General features: G+C 36.8%; 5 protein-coding genes across 5 annotated transcripts; 1 reads left to right on the top strand and 4 right to left on the bottom strand.

Moving 5' to 3' along the window:
* Positions 1 to 733: 733 nt before the first annotated feature.
* CBG26738 lies at positions 734 to 1,111 on the bottom strand (the record flags this gene model as incomplete). The annotated part of the gene is made up of 2 exons (XM_045241060.1): positions 734 to 871; positions 983 to 1,111. The coding sequence occupies 2 exons, from the start codon at positions 1,109 to 1,111 to the stop codon at positions 734 to 736; spliced, it is 267 nt and encodes an 88-aa protein (XP_045100734.1).
* Positions 1,112 to 1,444: 333 nt separating this feature from the next.
* CBG26739 lies at positions 1,445 to 1,619 on the bottom strand (the record flags this gene model as incomplete). Its single annotated transcript, XM_045241061.1, has 2 exons — positions 1,445 to 1,456; positions 1,479 to 1,619. The coding sequence occupies 2 exons, from the start codon at positions 1,617 to 1,619 to the stop codon at positions 1,445 to 1,447; spliced, it is 153 nt and encodes a 50-aa protein (XP_045100735.1).
* Positions 1,620 to 7,787: 6,168 nt separating this feature from the next.
* On the top strand, positions 7,788 to 8,145 carry CBG24687 (the record flags this gene model as incomplete). Its single annotated transcript, XM_002648376.1, has 2 exons — positions 7,788 to 7,940; positions 7,984 to 8,145. The coding sequence occupies 2 exons, from the start codon at positions 7,788 to 7,790 to the stop codon at positions 8,143 to 8,145; spliced, it is 315 nt and encodes a 104-aa protein (XP_002648422.1).
* Positions 8,146 to 8,938: 793 nt separating this feature from the next.
* On the bottom strand, positions 8,939 to 10,431 carry CBG24688 (the record flags this gene model as incomplete). Its single annotated transcript, XM_002648377.2, has 2 exons — positions 8,939 to 9,271; positions 10,228 to 10,431. 2 exons carry the CDS (start codon positions 10,429 to 10,431, stop codon positions 8,939 to 8,941), a joined length of 537 nt encoding a protein of 178 aa, XP_002648423.2.
* A 6,017-nt stretch (positions 10,432 to 16,448) lies between these two features.
* On the bottom strand, positions 16,449 to 17,901 carry CBG24690 (the record flags this gene model as incomplete). Its single annotated transcript, XM_045241062.1, has 5 exons — positions 16,449 to 16,607; positions 16,687 to 16,906; positions 16,955 to 17,061; positions 17,104 to 17,481; positions 17,746 to 17,901. The coding sequence occupies 5 exons, from the start codon at positions 17,899 to 17,901 to the stop codon at positions 16,449 to 16,451; spliced, it is 1,020 nt and encodes a 339-aa protein (XP_045091397.1).
* Positions 17,902 to 18,532: the final 631 nt, after the last annotated feature.

Here is an 18,532-nt window from a genome sequence, read left to right on the forward strand (position 1 = left end):
ACGACAGTGTGGGGCTGAGAGGATTCGGAATTCGTCACTTATCATTTTCTTATTGATTGTACGAGTGAGAGATTTGATACGAGTTCGAACATGGAGAATTTTCCTGGGAGCCGTAGTTGGAGTTTTAAGAAGCTTGGAGTAGAGGTGCCTTGCCCGTTATTTGCGAATCGGACCTCGGAAAATATTGCGAATCGGACCTCGGAAAATAATTAGAAGATACTGTGAACGAGGATTAGCGGAAAATGCAATCATCCAGAGAATCATAAAGTCGAAGCCTATCTACTCAGACGCTTTCTGTCGGTTAATGGTTTTGTGAACACGAAATGAAGAAGCTCCCAGTTAAATGAGCGCAGCGCGATTTCGTCCCCCAAACTGTCTTCCAAACTTTTTTCTGTCTCACATCGTTCAGCGCGTTTTGTTAAAAAACTTAAACATCGAAATTTCATTGAGCTCACAATTTCCAAGTTTTGGTATCGAAAAAACCCAAATATCTGAATAAAACCAAAAATCTGTCAGATCAGGGACAAGATTACCAGAAATGTCGTGAAGAAATTTTCTGAATTTGAATTTGGGAATCGGAAATCATGAAATTTCTGATGTCGGCGGTTTCAAATGAGAAGTTTTAATGGTCCGTTTTTATTCAATGAAGACATAAATAAGCAGCATGAAGAAATGTGAAAAACACATGAAAAATTGATGGTAGCATTGCAAAGTTGATCATCAGTCCCATAAATCACCAGAACTTCAGGAAGTGTGGTCTCAATTGCGGAAAATCGATCATCAGGCAGACAATCATCACCAGCGACACCATGATATCAGAAATCAAGAAGATCAATGGGACGTAGAGTAACAGCTTTGTGACGACGACAAACTGAAAAGGTGGATTGTATGACACCCAAGTCGGGAATATTATTTTCTGACAGGGCCGCCCGAGACTGCCCGGAATTGAGCAAATTTTGAACCAGTTTGAAAAAATTCTCACCGCATACATGAGATCACTTGGCGGCCCTTCGTATTCGGCTACTTCAATTGGTTCGAAACATTTTGGAATAACAAAAATGGTAATGCTGAGAAAGAAGAATGTGAAAAGGAGGTTTTGGAAACGTCCCATCCTGAAACTTGAGACTGATTGGGGGCCGGTTATTGAAAAGTAGAATTCTATTCCGAAAGATCTGATCCAAAGAGCAAAATTTAACAAATCAGAAATGAGTTTGAAGAAAAAAGAGAAAGAGAAAAAAAGATACAGAGAAAAAATATAAATGGAATAGGCAAAAGGGACAATGCTAATAGAGCCGAGAAGGAAGAAGAGGGCATAATGGGACGATTGGGAATGGGAGAGAGGGAATATATGCAATATTCTGATCATAAAACATCGTCGTGAATGGCACTGTCGAAAATGAAAACGAGGGAAAAGTCAAACAAAAAAGATAGAGGGATTCGATCTTTATCTTTTTCTCTCTATCTTTGTTAATAATAACCTGATCATTAAAAATACCGTTCAATTCTGTGAAAGTCAAATAAAAAGCAAATCGAAGAGTAGAGCAGATATGAGGATACAGTAAGGGAGGTAGTCCAACTGGCGCGGTGGATTTCTCATGATTATACATTTGCAACGACATTGCATGCTCCGTTTCTTTCTTTTTTTTGTAAGAGACAACATCTTCCTACCATCTCATTTCCATATCTAAAGAGAAAACAATTCCATACTAAAATCGTGGGAAACGCCAGCATGGACTCACGGACGGACTCGTGATGCAAAAAAACCATTTGAATCATGGCCTTTCCGATATGATAAATCACTTTATCATCACTAGCATCAACGATTTCTATAGTAAAAAACCCATAAACAACAGGGCGCACTAGTGACTCATCGAAAATGCCATGGAAATATTTTGAATGATCAATGATCGCGCTCTTTTTCTCTGTTTCTTTTTTCCCTCTCTTTATCTGCGTCTCCTTTTCACTGCATCCATATAAAAAGCCAGAGAACGAACAAATAGTCATTCATTCTCTGTTTTGTTGGCCCTGTGTGTTTAAGGCGCCTATCGTTTGATTTTCCGGAATATTCTTTTCTGAAATATTGATTTCTTTGCGAAACGAAGAAGTGGATTGCTACGTAAGTTTGATTTGTGTCAGAATTAGTGCTCGGGGGGATTTCGCCACCATAATATATGCGAATCGATAAGTTACAAACAGTGCGTCCTTTCGACTCGACTTCGAGGAATATTTCGAAAAAATTTTGAGACGAATTCATCTTACAGTGGTGGCGTACTTTTGCAAGTTCGGATTTCTAGGCCACCACGTTAAAATGGCCTAGAAATGGCCTGACACGCACCAGGTGTGTTTTCTAGGTCATTTTGAAGTGCTAGCCTAGAAAACCAAATTCCCAAAAGTTAGGCCACTACTTCGAAATGATCTGGAAAACACTCCAGGGTCACGTTAGGGCCTTTTTAGGCGATTTTGGAGTGGTGACCTAGAAAACCAACTTCGCAAAAGTTAGGCCACTACTTAAAAATGACCTACAAAACATTCCAGGGTCGTGTTAGGGCCTTTTTAGGCAATTTTGAAGTGGTGGCCTAGAAACCAAATTTGCAAAATTTAGGCCACCATTTCAAAATGGCCTAGAAAAAACTCCAGGGTCATGTTAGGGCCTTTTTAGGCGATTTTGAAGTGGTGGCCTAGAAAACCAAATTTGCAAAAGTTAGGCCACTACTTAAAAATGACCTACAAAACATTCCAGGGTCGTGTTAGGGCCTTTTTAGGCAATTTTGAAGTGGTGGCCTAGAAAACCAAATTTGCAAAATTTAGGCCACCATTTCAAAATGACCTAGAAAAAACTCCAGGGTCATGTTAGGGCCTTTTAGGCGATTTTGAAGTGGTGGCCTAGAAAACCAACTTCGCAAAAGTTAGGCCACTACTTAAAAATGACCTAAAAAACACTCCAGGGTCGTGTTAGGGCCATTTTAGGCAATTTTGAAGTGGTGGCTTAAAAAACCAAATTTGCAAAATTTAGGCCACCAAAAGGTAACTGAATTTAAACATCTGAATTTCTGAATTTTTAAGTTTCTTGACAACAGAATGCCTGAACCAACAATTCTCTGAGTTTCTAATGTCTAAAATTTTGAACCAATCAATTTTCGAATTTCTGCATGTCCCGAGCCTTTTGAATTTTCCGATTTTCCCGGACTTTTGAGTTTCAAGAATACTAAACTTTTCCAGTTTTGGAAAGTCGGGGTTTCTGAATTCCTGAAGTTCTGAATTACCCACACACACATTACTACCTCTAATGTAAGCCTTTTCTTCTAAATCACATTGAAAATATAGGGAAGGGCTTACAATACCTGTATATTTGTTGAGAAGGCTTGCACCACTGGAGCTGAACCTCATTGCCTCCGTATCCATAATCTTATAAAGATCTTTCGTCATTCCTACTTAGGGTCTAAAAAATTGGGAATTTAGAAATTCGGAGTTTCAGAAATTTGTGATTCGGATATTCATAAAGCCAAACATTTCGGAACTCGGGAGATTAAAAATTGAAAAATGACTATTTTGAAAATAGCGAATTTGGCTTCAGTTCTCAAAATCGACCCCTTTGGTCTTATTTTTCATTTACAATACTCCGACATTCATTAAAAATCCTATTTTTATTTAGAGATTTTTTTCATTTTCATGGTATTTAGCAATCGGAATGTCGAAAGTTTTCATTCTAGGTATTGAGAAATTCCAAAAATTTTGATTTTACAAATAAAAATGTTTCAAAGCAAAACTTCAAAAACTCAGAAGGTTCGAAACACCGTAATCCAGAGTTCAGAAATTGAAATCCCATAAAATTAGACATTCGAAAATTCAGAAATATGCAAAGATATGGACTTTAAAGTTTCGGAATATCAGAGCTTTTTTAACTGAGAAAATGTTGCTCTCTGAAAAATAATTTCCAAAGTTTCCGATTCTTTCCTTTTTTCCGAAATTTTGAGTGTTTGAGATTCTGAATTCTGAGAATTTTGAGAATTAGAGAATAAGTAAACTCTGAATACAAATTCGGAATTTGAGAAGTGGAGAAAGTCGAAGCTCAGCGTTTGGTTTTGAAACTTCAGCAGTTCGAAGTTTCTTGAAATCCAACTTCTTTTCTTATCTGATTTCTACATTTTGAGAGTTCCTAAACTCCCATAGCTTTTAGTTTCTGAAACTTTATTTCCTAACCTAAATTTTAATTCCTAACCTTCTAAATTTCGAATTTTTGGGATTCAGAAAACGGCACGGAAATTTGAAAATTCAGCAATCCGGAAGTTGAAAAGTTAACAAAATTTTAGAATTCATCCATTTCAAAAAACTAAAGTTGAAAAAAAAAAACTCTCATTTTCTGTTTGAGAAATAATTCTGCTGTTTTTTTTTGAGAGAATATGATTTTCCAAGAAAAATGTTCATGAGTATGGACAGAAAGTTGGAAAATTTCGGTTCACAACACTATAGGTTCCCTATAAGCTAGAAGGACACCATGGGCATCAAGTAAATGTCCGAGACAGACGGAAACACACACACAGAAAAGTTTCCTTAGTAAGAAGTAGATTGGCCGAACGGCGAAATTTTCGGTGTCGAAATACCCACGAGAGAAAATTGAGAGTTATCAAAAAAATAATTTTAGAATCCTCAACTTTGTGATGAATCGGCATTGGGACAAGCGAGCCGCGAATTGATGGTTGGGAAAAGAGAGCCACGCCAAACTTCAACAGCCACAGAAGCGACTTCAGCTCTGGATGCCGTTTGTTTTTTTTTTATTTGTTGTCTAATGTAAAATAGTTTTTATTTTCTTTTCCAATTTTTGAAAAGCCTGTTAATTATCGTAAAACTTGTAATAGAAGGGATTCCATACTTTGAAGCTTGAGCTCAATTATCTCGGTTCCTATGCAAGATATCGAAAATGTGTCAACTGACAAAATGCTTTTGATTAAAAATAAAAATTTTATCAGTTGACAACTTTTTCACATCATCGACAGGAACCGAGGTAAATCTTAAAAATAAAAATTAGGGAGCCCTTCTATGACAAGTTTCACAGTATTTTTTCTGGCAACTCAAATTATCTTTTCATATATTTTTTTTCAAATCTTCAATAAATTTATTTAATTTATATATTGTACTTGAAGCATAGATTTTAGAAGTTCCGACTTGATATCTCAGGTATTGATCCGCGTTTCAAAACCCAAACCTGAAAATGCCGTATCTTGGCTTCCAGATGAGCTAGAAACGACATTTTCGAGAATTCAAGCGAATTTGTCTGTATTTTTATCCCGAAAAAATATTATTAAAAATATATACTAAAAAGTTTCTATTTTCTTTATTCAAACCCAATTTTTTATTGAGGCTTTCGCCCGTCTTTTGGATGAAATTCTAATTTTTCCACCAAAAAAAATCTAATAAGTTCTCAGAACTGACATACTTTTTAGCATACCTTTTTCATTCGCTCACATCTCCCTTCTTTCGGAACAGGTTATCGAAAAATACATACTTGAAAAAATCGTTAAACGCCCGGACAGAAATTTTTTTTTGACCAAAATTCTCAAAAAAAATTGTTTTTTGTGAAGTTTGTGAAAATTAAAAAAAAAACTAGTCAGCAAAAAAATTAATTTTAAAATGTTTGTTTAAGCATGGAAAATTCGATATTTACAATTCAGCTTAAGATTAGATGCTAAACACAACGTTTTTCCAAAAAAACAAGCAATTTTTCCAAAATTTCGCCGTTGCAAGTATGGAAAAATAAATGTGCTCGAAGAGGAACAAGAAAAGTGCTACGTGTTCATTGAAACAGATTCATTCATTCGGAAAATAAAAATCAGAACAAAATTTGAATATCACTTTTGATGTTTCAGAAAATTGAAAAGAAATATCATTTTTTATGGTTTCTGATGAACTTCTGATTTTTCGCCTGAACTGGTAAAATAAATAATTCAAAATAAAGATTTTTTTGTTAAAAAATCGATAATTTAGAAATGACTTGATTCCTAACTCCTGAAAATTTCAGTCCGAACGGAAAAGTAATAATTTTTTCAGACACCCAAAGTTCGTAATTATCAACTAGATTGATCGTTTTGGGATTGATTTTTATCAGATACTGTAGTTCTTGTATTTCTTAGCATCACATCATCTATTGCTGAACTATTGTTTTGTGACTAAGGCAACTTGCACTTTTATAATTTTTTTCCAGTTTCTGATGATAAAAAATCAACGTGCGTTAAATATAGAGATTTGGTTGATAGATTTCAGAGGTTGTAAACAATTTCCATTGACGTGGAGTTAAGGAGGTAGAGTGGAGTTTGATACTGATCTTAAATATATAGAATATTTTGCAGGAAAAAAGTTATGAGAAGAAAGAAGTGTGCAAAACGTTTTGATTTCAGGGAACATCAAGATCATTCTGAACAAGAAAGCAGAGAAATAGTTAAGCTACAAAACACAGAGTACTGGAAGAAAAATTCCTAACGGGATACTGTAACTTTCGCTGCAAGACACTGATTTTCAAGTTGCATTTTTGCAGTATTCGCCAACCGTTGTGATAATACAAGCGAATGGATAGGTTTCCGATTACAAGAACCTGTAGTTTCTTGTTATATTATCACAACAAAACCTAAAATTCAACGATGTACAAATTTAATTTTTTAAAATAATTTTCCAATTATTTTCCGGATTTTTCAAATGTCATGTTGTCTCCTATTAGAAATAGTACAATAAAGAACTTCAAAACTATTTTGGAAAGTTCATGATAGTTTCACCTGTATTTAGCACGGGATTGATCCTGTTTTGGCCTTGAGTGATAGATTACGAAAATGATAAAAATAAGATTTTAGGATACAAAACAGTAAAAAACTCAACCTTTAATAGAAATAACTTATCATTTTTTTGACCCAATTTGTCCCAAAGCCATTGAATTATATCAAAAAGCGGTCACCTTCAAAATGTTTACCATACAGTGGAATGCATTTTTCTAGTTGGCTGCTCATCTAGACCTCACTGATAATCAAACTTTTTAGACTGAAATGACTTAGAGCCTTTCTGTTACAAGTCATACGATATTCACATAATTTGATTTATTCCGAATTTTTATTTCGTTTCTCTTTTAAAGGTGGGGACAGGGGACAGAAGATTTTTCGTAGTTTTTTTGTAGCTAGAGTATGCATTCTACCGTCAAGGTGTACAACGCTTAATGTCACTCTGCCTACAGCTGTCGTCCTCGCCTTTATGTATGCAATCGGGCGTGCACTCTCTCTTTGCCCGCGTGGCTCAGTCGGTAGCGGCGCCGCACCCTCAATCATCGCCCTCACAAGTTCAACTCCTCGAGGGGCATCTTTGAACGGAATTTCGAGAACATTATTTTTTTTTCATGTCCCTCCACCTTCAAGATGAATCTACACTTTATTTGTTTCAAATCATTTAGTTCCAGTAGCAATTCCATTCGAAGCCATTCAAAGCATTTTCAATTATTTTTTATCAGCATTTTCCTTGTCTTTTTTCCACACTAAGGCGCCATTCGCCAGCGCCACTTGGAATCAGAAGAAAGTTTCTTCATCCCTTTTTTCATTCTGTTATGTGGGTGGCTCCTGGCTATCACATTTTGAATGGTCTGGTTCGCCTGATACCTCTGAACGCAACTTTGCAACAGAGAAGCAGTCGTCGTGATTTCCATGCTTCTTGCAAAAATTCTTCTGATCGTCGCTGTATCAATTCTAGCCTTTCTTCTGATTGGAATCGTCGTCTGGACTTCCACATTGTCTCGAATCAGCTGTTATCAAACGTCAATGCAAGCATCAACTGATGTGGTCGAAGGGAAAGCTTTCTGCAAAGCCAAATTTTTTGTACACAATTACACAGCCATTTTTTCTGGAGTGCAGTATTCCGGCAGGTTCAGGTCACCAGTACCAATTCCGTTAACCGAAGGCTGTGTTCTGAGAGTGAGTTCAATATTAAAACATGAATTTGATTAATTGTTTCCAGAGCATACAAATTGAAGAAGACACGCAGGCTGAGGGGACTCAATATTATTCGTGTTTGTGTAAAACGGCGTTGTGCAACTCCCCTATGACTGTCGCACAGTTCATCAAGAACAACTTCACACTGCCAGCACCACTGATTCCAGCCAAAGATGGTCTTTTGTGATGCTGCAGAGTCTGTTCTGACTCTTTGAATTGTATCTTATTCCTTTTTTCTTTCAACTCTGTTCAGTTCACCTCCACTTATTACCTCTTCAACCAACTCGACCCCTCATAAAATCTCATAATTTTTTCTTCTTTAATTTTGATTAATTTATAGATAAGAAATAAACAATTTCTAATGAGCTCATGTTTTAAACAACAAAAAAAAATAAACATTCAATTTGGGGGGTGATTTACTTTTCGCATCGACACATTTTAATGTGATCGAAACATAATTAAACTGAGAAAATGGCTAGATGGAGGGAATGGAACGTAGTGGAAACGAAGACCAAGGAAAAACCTTAATCATCATGAATAACAAAATTTCAAAGTCGAAGAAATCTAAAAATATCGGGTACATGTTTCGAAAAATTTTTTGAGATCTCTTAATTTTTTTTGAGATCTCTTATACATACTTGAATGAACAAAGCATAAGCGTGACATTTTCGTTTTGTGATCTAAAGTTCACAACAAATGCTTGTTTTGGTTTTTTGCTGCACTAGGTGTGGTACGGTCTTATTGGTTTCTTATGTGCAAATTTTACACATCTTGGCGAACTGAGCGTCACTCTGGTGTTAGTTCTGGACTTAAAAACCCCAGCATTTGGAGCTTTGGACGAAACTTTAGTCTGAAGTTACAATTTTTGGCACTCTTCTAGAATCACGGAACGAAAAAAAAATCACGGAACGAAAAGTCACGGAACGAAAAAATCACTTTTTTTTTTTATAAGGCTTTTTGCTTTTTTGACGTGAAGATTTTCAGAGGGAAGGCTTTTTGTTGGTACTTTTAGAAGTGTTTTGAGCAACTGAACTTGATTCCAGAAGTAGAAGTAGATGTTCGAGCACGCTGAACTGAACCGCGAGCTGTTCTTCTTCCGCGAGCTCTGGCACGTAGTGCTCCTCTTCTTCGACCTCTCCCAGCTGATGATGTCGAGGCTGGACCATGGCTTGTTCCAGGATCTGGACCGAGAATTGGCGATACCTTTCCTGAATTTTGTTGAAAGTTGAGTCCTGCAGCATTTGTTCCACGAGCAGTGGAAGGCCCTCTGCCACGATGCGATCAACGGCGTCCAGCACGAGACGATCCAGGGGCTCACACGAGGTTTTTTACAAGAACTGGTTTGTCATCTGAATTCTGTGGGAGAATTGAAAGAAAAGGATGTCGTCAAAATGTTTCCCCTGTTTTTCTGTGGGAATGCTCTCAAATGCTACGAAAAACTTCCGGAAATTGTAGAAGCGGAACATGTTGTCGAGTCCACGTGGCTATTCACCGACTCAACAACTTTAAGATATTCTGAGGACCTCTAGGCCCAGCCCACTGTGCTTACTCCTCAGAAATCTCCCTATTTCCCACTTTATTCTCTTTATTTTCCTTTGTTTATTAGTCTTTTATTGCTTTCTCATATTCAAATTCCCGCCAATTTTCTCTCCCTTCGTGCAAGCGCGCCCTATCGTTGAGGTCTCGCCACGAAGGGGTTAAAGGCGCACACACACTCGAAACGGGTTTACTGGTCTATTTTTACTCAGATTAACTGAGTCTTACGCAGATTAACTGAGTCTTACTCAGTCTAATTCTAGTCTAGTAGTTAGTGCTGTTCCGTGACGTTTCCCTTCAGTTTGCAAGTCGCCAACCTCGTTACTCATCATTATTCCTACTATTCCAATACTATAAGACCTCCGGCGATCCCCGATCGCCTTACCGGCCTTATTGGACTATCGGAAACCGCTAATGATGTGAGTTGATATAGATTTCCTTCTGAATAGACTAACGGCCAGTTCTGTGACCTGTTTCATGAGTGTTTTCCTTTCAGTGCTCTCATCGTGACCACTAGGAAGCGTGTGCTATTGGGAACTTTGTCTATGAGAAGCGATAAGTTTGTCACCGGTAGGAGAAGGGTTTTTGTTGCCCAAGGCTTTTTGCCCCTTCAACTATTGAGTGATCAGTGATGTCCTTCTCGTCCGTCTCCAAGCCAGTCCGACTCCAAGGAAACCTCTTATTGACGATATATTCCCTTTATTAAATATATACCGCTCAATAAATGGGTCACTGATACTACTGTTGTTGTTATTGTTTCCACACCGCTTATCTGCCCGCTCGTCGTCCCACTCCTCGCTACAGACATAACTAGTTCCCCTGTTACCGATGCACTTTCCCCTATTTTACCAGACAGCACGCACAAGGAGGTAGCTTGTTTCTCTGGAGCCGTCACGGGGAATCCAACACTCCCCAAGGTGACTCCTCTACAGAACATGGAAGTTGTTACTTGAAAGTTTTAGCAATCGAATACATACGGTCGATAGTCAATTGATTGCTCAAAATAGTCTAGTATCAATGAGACAAGCAAAAAATTCGGTTTACGAATACTACGAGAAATGTATAATGTTGGCGCATTGAACAGACCCTGGATCAAGCAGAGAAAAAAAATCGGGAAACAATATTACATGATATTTTTGTGAGAGGCCTGAGGAACAACATTAGGAAACATCTCCGTCTAGGAAAGTCATCTTTTGAGACATTACAGTCCGCGAAACTGCAAGAAGTGGTTGATAAAATTAGCAAAGTTGTTGATAGCGATTCCGATAACATTTCTACGAGCATGAGTCAACTCATGATCATTCCAGGTGCTAACGTTATAAATAACGATTCAGACGTTGTTGGGAGTTCAGTTCAAGAAGTGAGTGTCAAAATAAAAAAATATCGTTCAAAAAATCTTATAAATCTCTTTAACAAAACTGTTTCTCCGAAAGAAAAACTGACTCTCCCGAAAAAAAACTGTCTCTCCAAAAGCCAACAGATTTGTTTGAAAGATAGTGGTGATAGCTCAGTTCAAGAAGTGCGTGTCACAATGAAAAACATAATAATTCAACAAAAATCCAATTAATTTTTTTTCAAACATACAACAGCAAACCTCGCGCGAAAAGCCCAAAGATTGAACAGGATTGTGGTGAAAACGATAGTTTCGAAATCGTTACTCCACCAAGACCTTTATCAGCGTTAGCAACATCAGCACGAAACACAAAGCAACGAAAAAATCTTACTCGTCAACAAATAGGGCGTTCTCCAAGTTCTTCGACAATCGTTATCGCGAGCCCAAGTGCAGAGATGTTTGGATCACCTTCTTCAAATGTCTTTTCATTGCCAACTGAACTTCTAACAACTCCAAAAATTCCCAAAGCAGGCTCACAACAACCAATAATTCCTCCGATTGAACACGCTCAAACAAATATCTTGAACCGAGTTTTGGAACTTCTGTTATGTGTTGGGACACGCCCACCCGGAGCTGAAGAAGGTAGAATGTGAGAGGAGAGTCTCCTCCCTTCTTCTTAATAATCTTTACTCATATGTATTTAACCTTGTTTAATCTTATATTTTTATTCTATTTTAATCTACAATAATTATATAATGAACCCTGACAATCTGGAACCAAAGTGTTAGTACTGTTTTCGGGTGGAACTAAAATTTAAAGTCGATAATATGTAGTCTGGAGCTCGCCTAACTTTGCTTTACACCGTCTAAAGTTTTCAAAGTGATAAGCATCTTGAGAGCCTAGCTCCAGACTTCTTAAAGTAGTCAAAATCATTTGAAAAAATATGTTTTTGTCTATCTTCTAGACCAGCGCTGTAAATTTTGAACATGGGACCTCAAAATTTTGGCTCTTTTCTAGTTTGGGGTCCCAAAAAAGAATAGAGGTCCAAAAAAAAATTGAAGGTCCCAAAAAAGGTTAGAGGTCCCAAGAAAAAATAGAGGTCCAAAACTTAAAAATGCACAGATTCTGGAAAAATGTACTAGAACTTGAATTGTGTAAGAAATTAAAGTTTAGAGGTATTATAGCAAAATAATTGTTGATGATATATTTTATACTTCTAATAGGCTTATGTTAGAGATGCATATTTTTGACAATTATCTAAGTCAGACAGCATAATCACGGAGTCATTAATGTATTGCCGAAATTTTCCTCATATGTAAATTGGGGTTTATCAGCAAGATGCGAGAGAATTGGAGCTAAAATTGTTAGGAGTAGTTATATCATCCTATAAGACCCCAAAACTCAAACTACTCACACAGTTCAAATACTAGTACATCATTCCAACATCTGTGCGTTTTTTGAATTTCCGACCTCTATTTTTTCTTGGGACCTCTAAACTTTTTTGGGACCTCTAATTTTTCTTGGGACCTCTATTTTATTTTGGGACCTCTAATTTTTTTTTCGGACCTCTAAATTTTTTGGGACCTCTAAACTAGAAAAGAGCCAAATTTTTCTATTCCTGTAGCTATCTACATTCACAACGAGGAAAGAGGGAGAAAATACAACGAAACAGGCTGTTGCGCAGCCTCGCGTTTGAAATAGGTAATTTAGTTTCAAGGAAGTGTATAATCATGACGATATAAGCGCAATAAACCGAAATGAATAATGGAATGCACGCCTCTATTCGAATAAAAACGATCAGTCTCATTGAAAATTTTTTCATCTTAACTGATTTTGCTTTCAAATAAGTTACTTATCCCAGACCACCCGATCTAAACCATCAAATTTCGAATGTTCACTTTGCCGTCTGTGTAACCTATATCATGAATGTCACAGAGAATACAGAAGAGTCGGTAACCGATGCGAACTGTGTTATCTTTGTCGAGAGTCCTTTCATATGCTCTGCGAACACTCTGAGCAAGGTTCTGTCCGAGCAGCGGAATAACTGAAAAATAAGCAATTACTTCAGTTCTTAATTTATTACAACAGCTTACTGATACCGGCATACCCTTCATCATAAAAGAATTGGTCAAAAGGCCGTGGAATTCCTTTGATGCCTTGGCAGTTGCGGAGGAATTTTATCTCATTGTAATACCCGGTGTCTTTGAAGATGTTTACTCTGATTAGTTTCAGAGCCAGCTCTTTGTCTGAATGGTTCTTGTCAAGTACCCGATAAATGTAGGTGTTGTCGGTACTATAGTAGCATTTGACAACGTAGTAACGATTGTGGAGAGTTTGGGTAATAATCCAGTGACGTGAAAAAAAATCATTTTAAGAAAATCATTTTAAAAATCATCCTGAAAAAAATCACTTTAAGGACAAACCAATAAGATTCACAAAAACGTTTTGTCAGATGATTTCGGTTATTTCAGGAGTCTGGAGCTCGGCTGTCAAGTTTTCGATCATTTTGAAAATTTTGGAAAGTATAAAAATTTTAGATTGATGTTGTTGAATTCACAGAATTTTAAAAATAATTTTTTGTTCTTAAGCTATTCGCCGATTTCTAAAAAATATCTGTTTTTTTTTTCATTTTTTCAGTACAAAAACGGGCCAAGAAGAGGTGTACTCTAAAAATCGACAAATAGCTAAACAACTTGGAATTTTCAAAAAACTCTATGAATGCAAAGTTTTTGATCTGCATTCACTGAAATTTTCAAAGCAACCGGAAACTTGAAAGTTGACCTTCAGACTCAAATGATCGAAAATATATAAATAAATTGAAAAACACGTTTTTGCTTATCTTATTGATCGGTACTATATGTATAATTTCTAATAAATTACTTTATCAAACTCACATTTTCTCAATCATAGGCGGAACTCGGGGGCGTTGGAGATTGGGCACAGGAGGATCGTATCGGCACGAGAGTACATAAATAGGGAAGGCGCAGTCAAGTTGTTAGTAGAAATGCAAGGGAGAAGAGAATCAATAGAATCAAGTCCACGTGGCAGCCTAATTACCTTCCTCGCACGACACGTTGCGGACCTGAATGCACCAAGAATGATGTCCAACAGAAAAAAGAGTGATGCCGATTACGGTTGATCAACGAAACAATGCAGTAAACAGCAGGGACGCAATGGAAATGGAAGACTATTTTCAAAATTGAAATGTGAAGAACAACTCACAACTCAGGGAATTTTAAAAATCATGATCATGCTCGGTGACATTGAAATGTTTGAAAAGTTATCTATTAGGTTGGTAAAAAAGTAATGCGCGCTATGTTTGGTGTTTTATATTTCGCCTGTGAATAGGTTCTTCGGCTTAATTTTCATTTTATTTTGAAGAACATGTCTTTAACTTTGTTCTTGATTGTTACTTCACTGATCGAACTAATTTTTGAATTGGGAAAAAATTTAAGAAGATGCCTAATCAAAATTTTTGCTTTCGAGCCTTATTTTCGCATGAATTCAAAAACGGAAAAGCCGCCGTCAAAGCACATCGCCTTTTGCCGTCAGTATTTTTAGAAGATGCTCTATCCGAAAATTTATATCGACGCTGGTTCCTACGTTCCCGAAGCGTCGAAGTAAGCCTGGAAGAAAAAACGTTTTGTCTAAAAAGCGTTGTCAACGATGTCTTGAGACAATCAAGCTAACTGGACCCGTGCCAAACAATTAGCTGCTTATTAGAACAGCCTAATCGCACCTTGCTCACATTTCTGAAAAGCGAAGTGATGCAGAAAAAAGGTGTCACACGAACTTTCTGACGATAACAATATGAAGCGCATCGAAGTGGCCGGTTTTATCTCGCGGCTTTCAAAAAGTCGTGGTTTTTTGGATCCAATTTTGGTTTTGGATGACAGATGGACTCAATACGAGTGCTTTTGATAAAAAAGGCAGTGGTCGAATCATGACGAGGCACCGAAACCGACACCAAAACCGAACATGCACGGGGAAAGGATATGTCATGTGTCTGGTGGAATACGCGAGGTCTGAGGTATTATGAATTTCTATAGCATGGTCAAATAGTGACTTACGATCGTGCCAAAGGTCATCTGAACCGTATGAACCAGGTGCTCAAACGGCAAGAAGTGGACATTTGCGAAGTTTCTGGTTCAAGACAACTCTCGACCGCACACCGCAAAAATCACTTAAAAATTTCTTGGAGTTGGACTGGAAAGTGCTTTTACAGTCGCCTTATAGCCCAAATTCGGCACTACCACTATCACTTGCTCAGATCAATACAGCATCATCTCTGAGAAAAAATTTAAGAATGGGGAAAAAGTGAAACTTTCGGTAACGAACTACTTCGTGTCACAGTCAGTGAGGTTCTTCACGAGCGGCATCGAATCTTTGCGCGTTGTTTGATATATTGTTTGCCGGGTTTTGATTAATAGTTATCAGAAAAAATCTTTTCTGAAATACTCAACCAAAATTTACTGATGCGCGCTTGTTTGTGGTACGGCTCCAAACAGTACAAAAACCATTCAAAAGTCTTTGGATGGTTTAACAAATTCGAAAACAGTGATGAAAGCCTTGAGGACAAAGAGGTTTCTTCCTCAAATTGTCGATCACAATGTTCTAAAGCATATCATTGAGACGGAACCGCGGTAAACGACTTGCAAACTTGCTCAGCAATTTAGATGCTCTCATGGCACAGTTTTCAATCTTTTGCACTCAATCGGCAAAACGAACCGCTGTGGAAAATGGCCGCCAAACGAACTCACCAATGCCAACAAAGCGACAAGGGTGGGGAAGGTAGAGATTTTGGCTCTTTATGACAAAGTCAGAAAAGGGGGGGCCCATGAGAAAAGGGGAGGGCCCAAGCGAAAAAGGGGGGAGGTCCAAGTGAAAAAAAGGGGGGCCCAAGTAGAAAAATGTAGATTAAGTCAAGATTTATTAATTTTTTAAAGTTTTTCGGGTATTTCTATAAAAATTTCGTACTTTGCGCTTGTTTCCATAAAAGTTCATCATCTTAAAAAATTTCAGTTTATGTCGGTTTTTTGCATGAAAATCACTATTTTGACCATTGCAACTGTGTAATTATAAATATTTTAGCTGATATTACATAAAAATAGGCTTAGTTCTATAGAAGCATCCATTCTATCCGTGAACGGCTTGAGGTAATACGTTTTATAATTTACAATGAATTGTTTGTGTACAAAATAGTCCGGAGTAAAACTTGCCAACCTAATATGTGCTGCGTACAAGTAATTGAGCATAAATCTTCAATACAATACATTTTGTGAAAGTTTGTTTTCGTTTTTTTTTTCGAAAAAAAAAATTTCATGAAATTCTATCCTTTTGGATCTTTGCTTGTGATTACGAAAAGAGTTGAATCATTGCTAGTTATGATATGTGTACGCGTTCTGTGTTCGGTGGAACACCAGTTTCTATTTGCAGCCCAATTTTGTGATCAAACGGTTTAAAAATATAGTTTATTCTGCCGCAATTTGAAGATAAAATTTGAATGGCTTCTGGTGGATATCAGTATTTCAATATGATATCAATATTTTACTAGAATGAAACAAAACAGTTAAAAATCGGATGCATGCATGATTTTAGTTTTTCAAGAGTATCATTATTGTTTACAATTTATATTTCACATTGGTAGCTACGCATTCTGAGTCAAATTGAGGAACGATGGGAGAAACTATTGACGTAAGCAATTGTGTTGTATGATTGAAAAAAGTATGACCTTTGTAATGTCTCAAATATGGAACATTTTCGATGCACATCCGACGGATCTGAAAGCTTAAAATTAGTTCTGGTTCTAAAAAATGCAAATTCAAAAAATAATTGCGCCACTTTTTCATAAAAACCTACATTCTTACTGAAAAGAAGAAGCTGAAGAGGTGTACTCAGAGTCAGAACATCGCTTGCATATGGAATCATGAAAAACACCCAGCCAGAGAAAATTGGAGATTCTTTCACAGAGGACCAAACATTGAGGTAGAAATTGCAAAATGTTAGAATCAGAAGGGAAGAATCAATGAGCAGACAAACAAGAATCATTTTTCGAAGTCTTTGATCTGAATGGGATTCTCTGAAATTGTATAATAACTTTCCCTGAGCATTTAAATATTTTACAAACCTCTCCTTTCTTCTTATTTTCAAGTAACAAATGATATTGACCGAAATATTGAAAACCGTACAAAATGATGTCGCCGGAACCATAATAGTGTAGATGTTTGCTCGACTCTGAAAAAACTCCATTAAGAATTAAATTCAGAAGCAACTTACATATGTTGAATCAATCCAAAAAAAATCGCCATTCTCGCCCATTCTGTAGAACGATCGTCCAAACAAAATTCGATGAACGATGAGGACAGGCACGAAGAAAATGATAATGACCACAGGCCAAAAGGATTTTTTCCAGATCTTCTCACAGTTTTTTGGGAAGGCGATTCCAATGAAACGATTGAGGCAGAAGAATGAATGATAAAAATATTGTGAATAGGCAAAACTATAATGAAGAGTGTGACTGATTTGAATCCAGGAGAAATTTTCAATATTATTAACGATGTCGTGAGATTTGAAGAAATCAGAAAACGTGTCATTTTCAGCAGTGTTTCGTGGAACTCGAGCAGTGATAAAAGAGTTTCCAAAAGCGAGAGTATTCTGAAAACAACATTTAATCAAAAGTTCCGTACAACCTGTAAAAGAAGGGCCCGGCACTGGCAAATTTGGGATAATTTTTTTTATCTCTATGGAAGGAATAAAAAGCAAATGTTAACTGATAAAATAAGATTATATTACGATAAACAATTTATTTGTTAAAATTTTTTCATCTTTGACGAGTAACGAGATAAATACACTTAAAGTTGAAAGTGAGGTGTTCCTCATATTACAGACTTTACAGTGAATTTCGAATTTTTTACTTACCATAATACACCCCAAGACTATCAATACGACAAATGAGGGTTTGAACTGAGAACGATTCCGAACGATGATGTGCACGACATAGTGATAAAGGACCATCAGTAGGCATTCGGGAACAAATGGGATCCCGAAAGAGGGTTTTAAAAGAAGATCTAACATGATACTGATAAAATTACTTTGGGCAAAACTAGTTTATATGGGTTATCACGTGACAGTGGGCGGAGCTAGAGCTAGAATCTACTTCCAGTAGTCTCTGACTTTTTGAGTAGATTCTGAATGAAAAGGGGCGTGGCTTCCTTCCAGAAGCGCATATTAAAGTAGTTGAGATGATAAGAAATAAGTTAATTTGGGACCTGCAAAAAATAAAAACATAGTAACGTAAATTGCGCTGTAATAGAACCCCACCATATACCGTGAATGCTCTAATAGAAGATATACGTTCATTTGAGCTCAATTATCTCAATTTCTATTTTAAGAAAACAAAATTTGTCAACTGATAAAATGTTCATTTTAATTTAAACAACAATACTACTAGAGTACTTAAGGTAGTCAGCAAAAACAAATTGGATGATGTTTCGGTATTTATCAGCAGAAAAGTTTTTTTATTAATTACACTTAGGCACAGATTTTGCCTTGTTCCGAATTACTTTCATAGGCTCATTACATTTCTGACCATCTCTGAATTTTAGATTTTTTATCTATGGCCGAGGAAAGTTCGAAATTCTATAATTTTTCAGTTCAGTTGAATTTTGAACTTTCTACAGTAGTCAAACACACGCATGCTATTCTC

Source organism: Caenorhabditis briggsae (genome assembly GCF_000004555.2).
Source record: "Caenorhabditis briggsae AF16 supercontig from assembly CB4, cb25.NA_204, whole genome shotgun sequence".
Classification (NCBI taxonomy): domain Eukaryota; kingdom Metazoa; phylum Nematoda; class Chromadorea; order Rhabditida; family Rhabditidae; genus Caenorhabditis; species Caenorhabditis briggsae.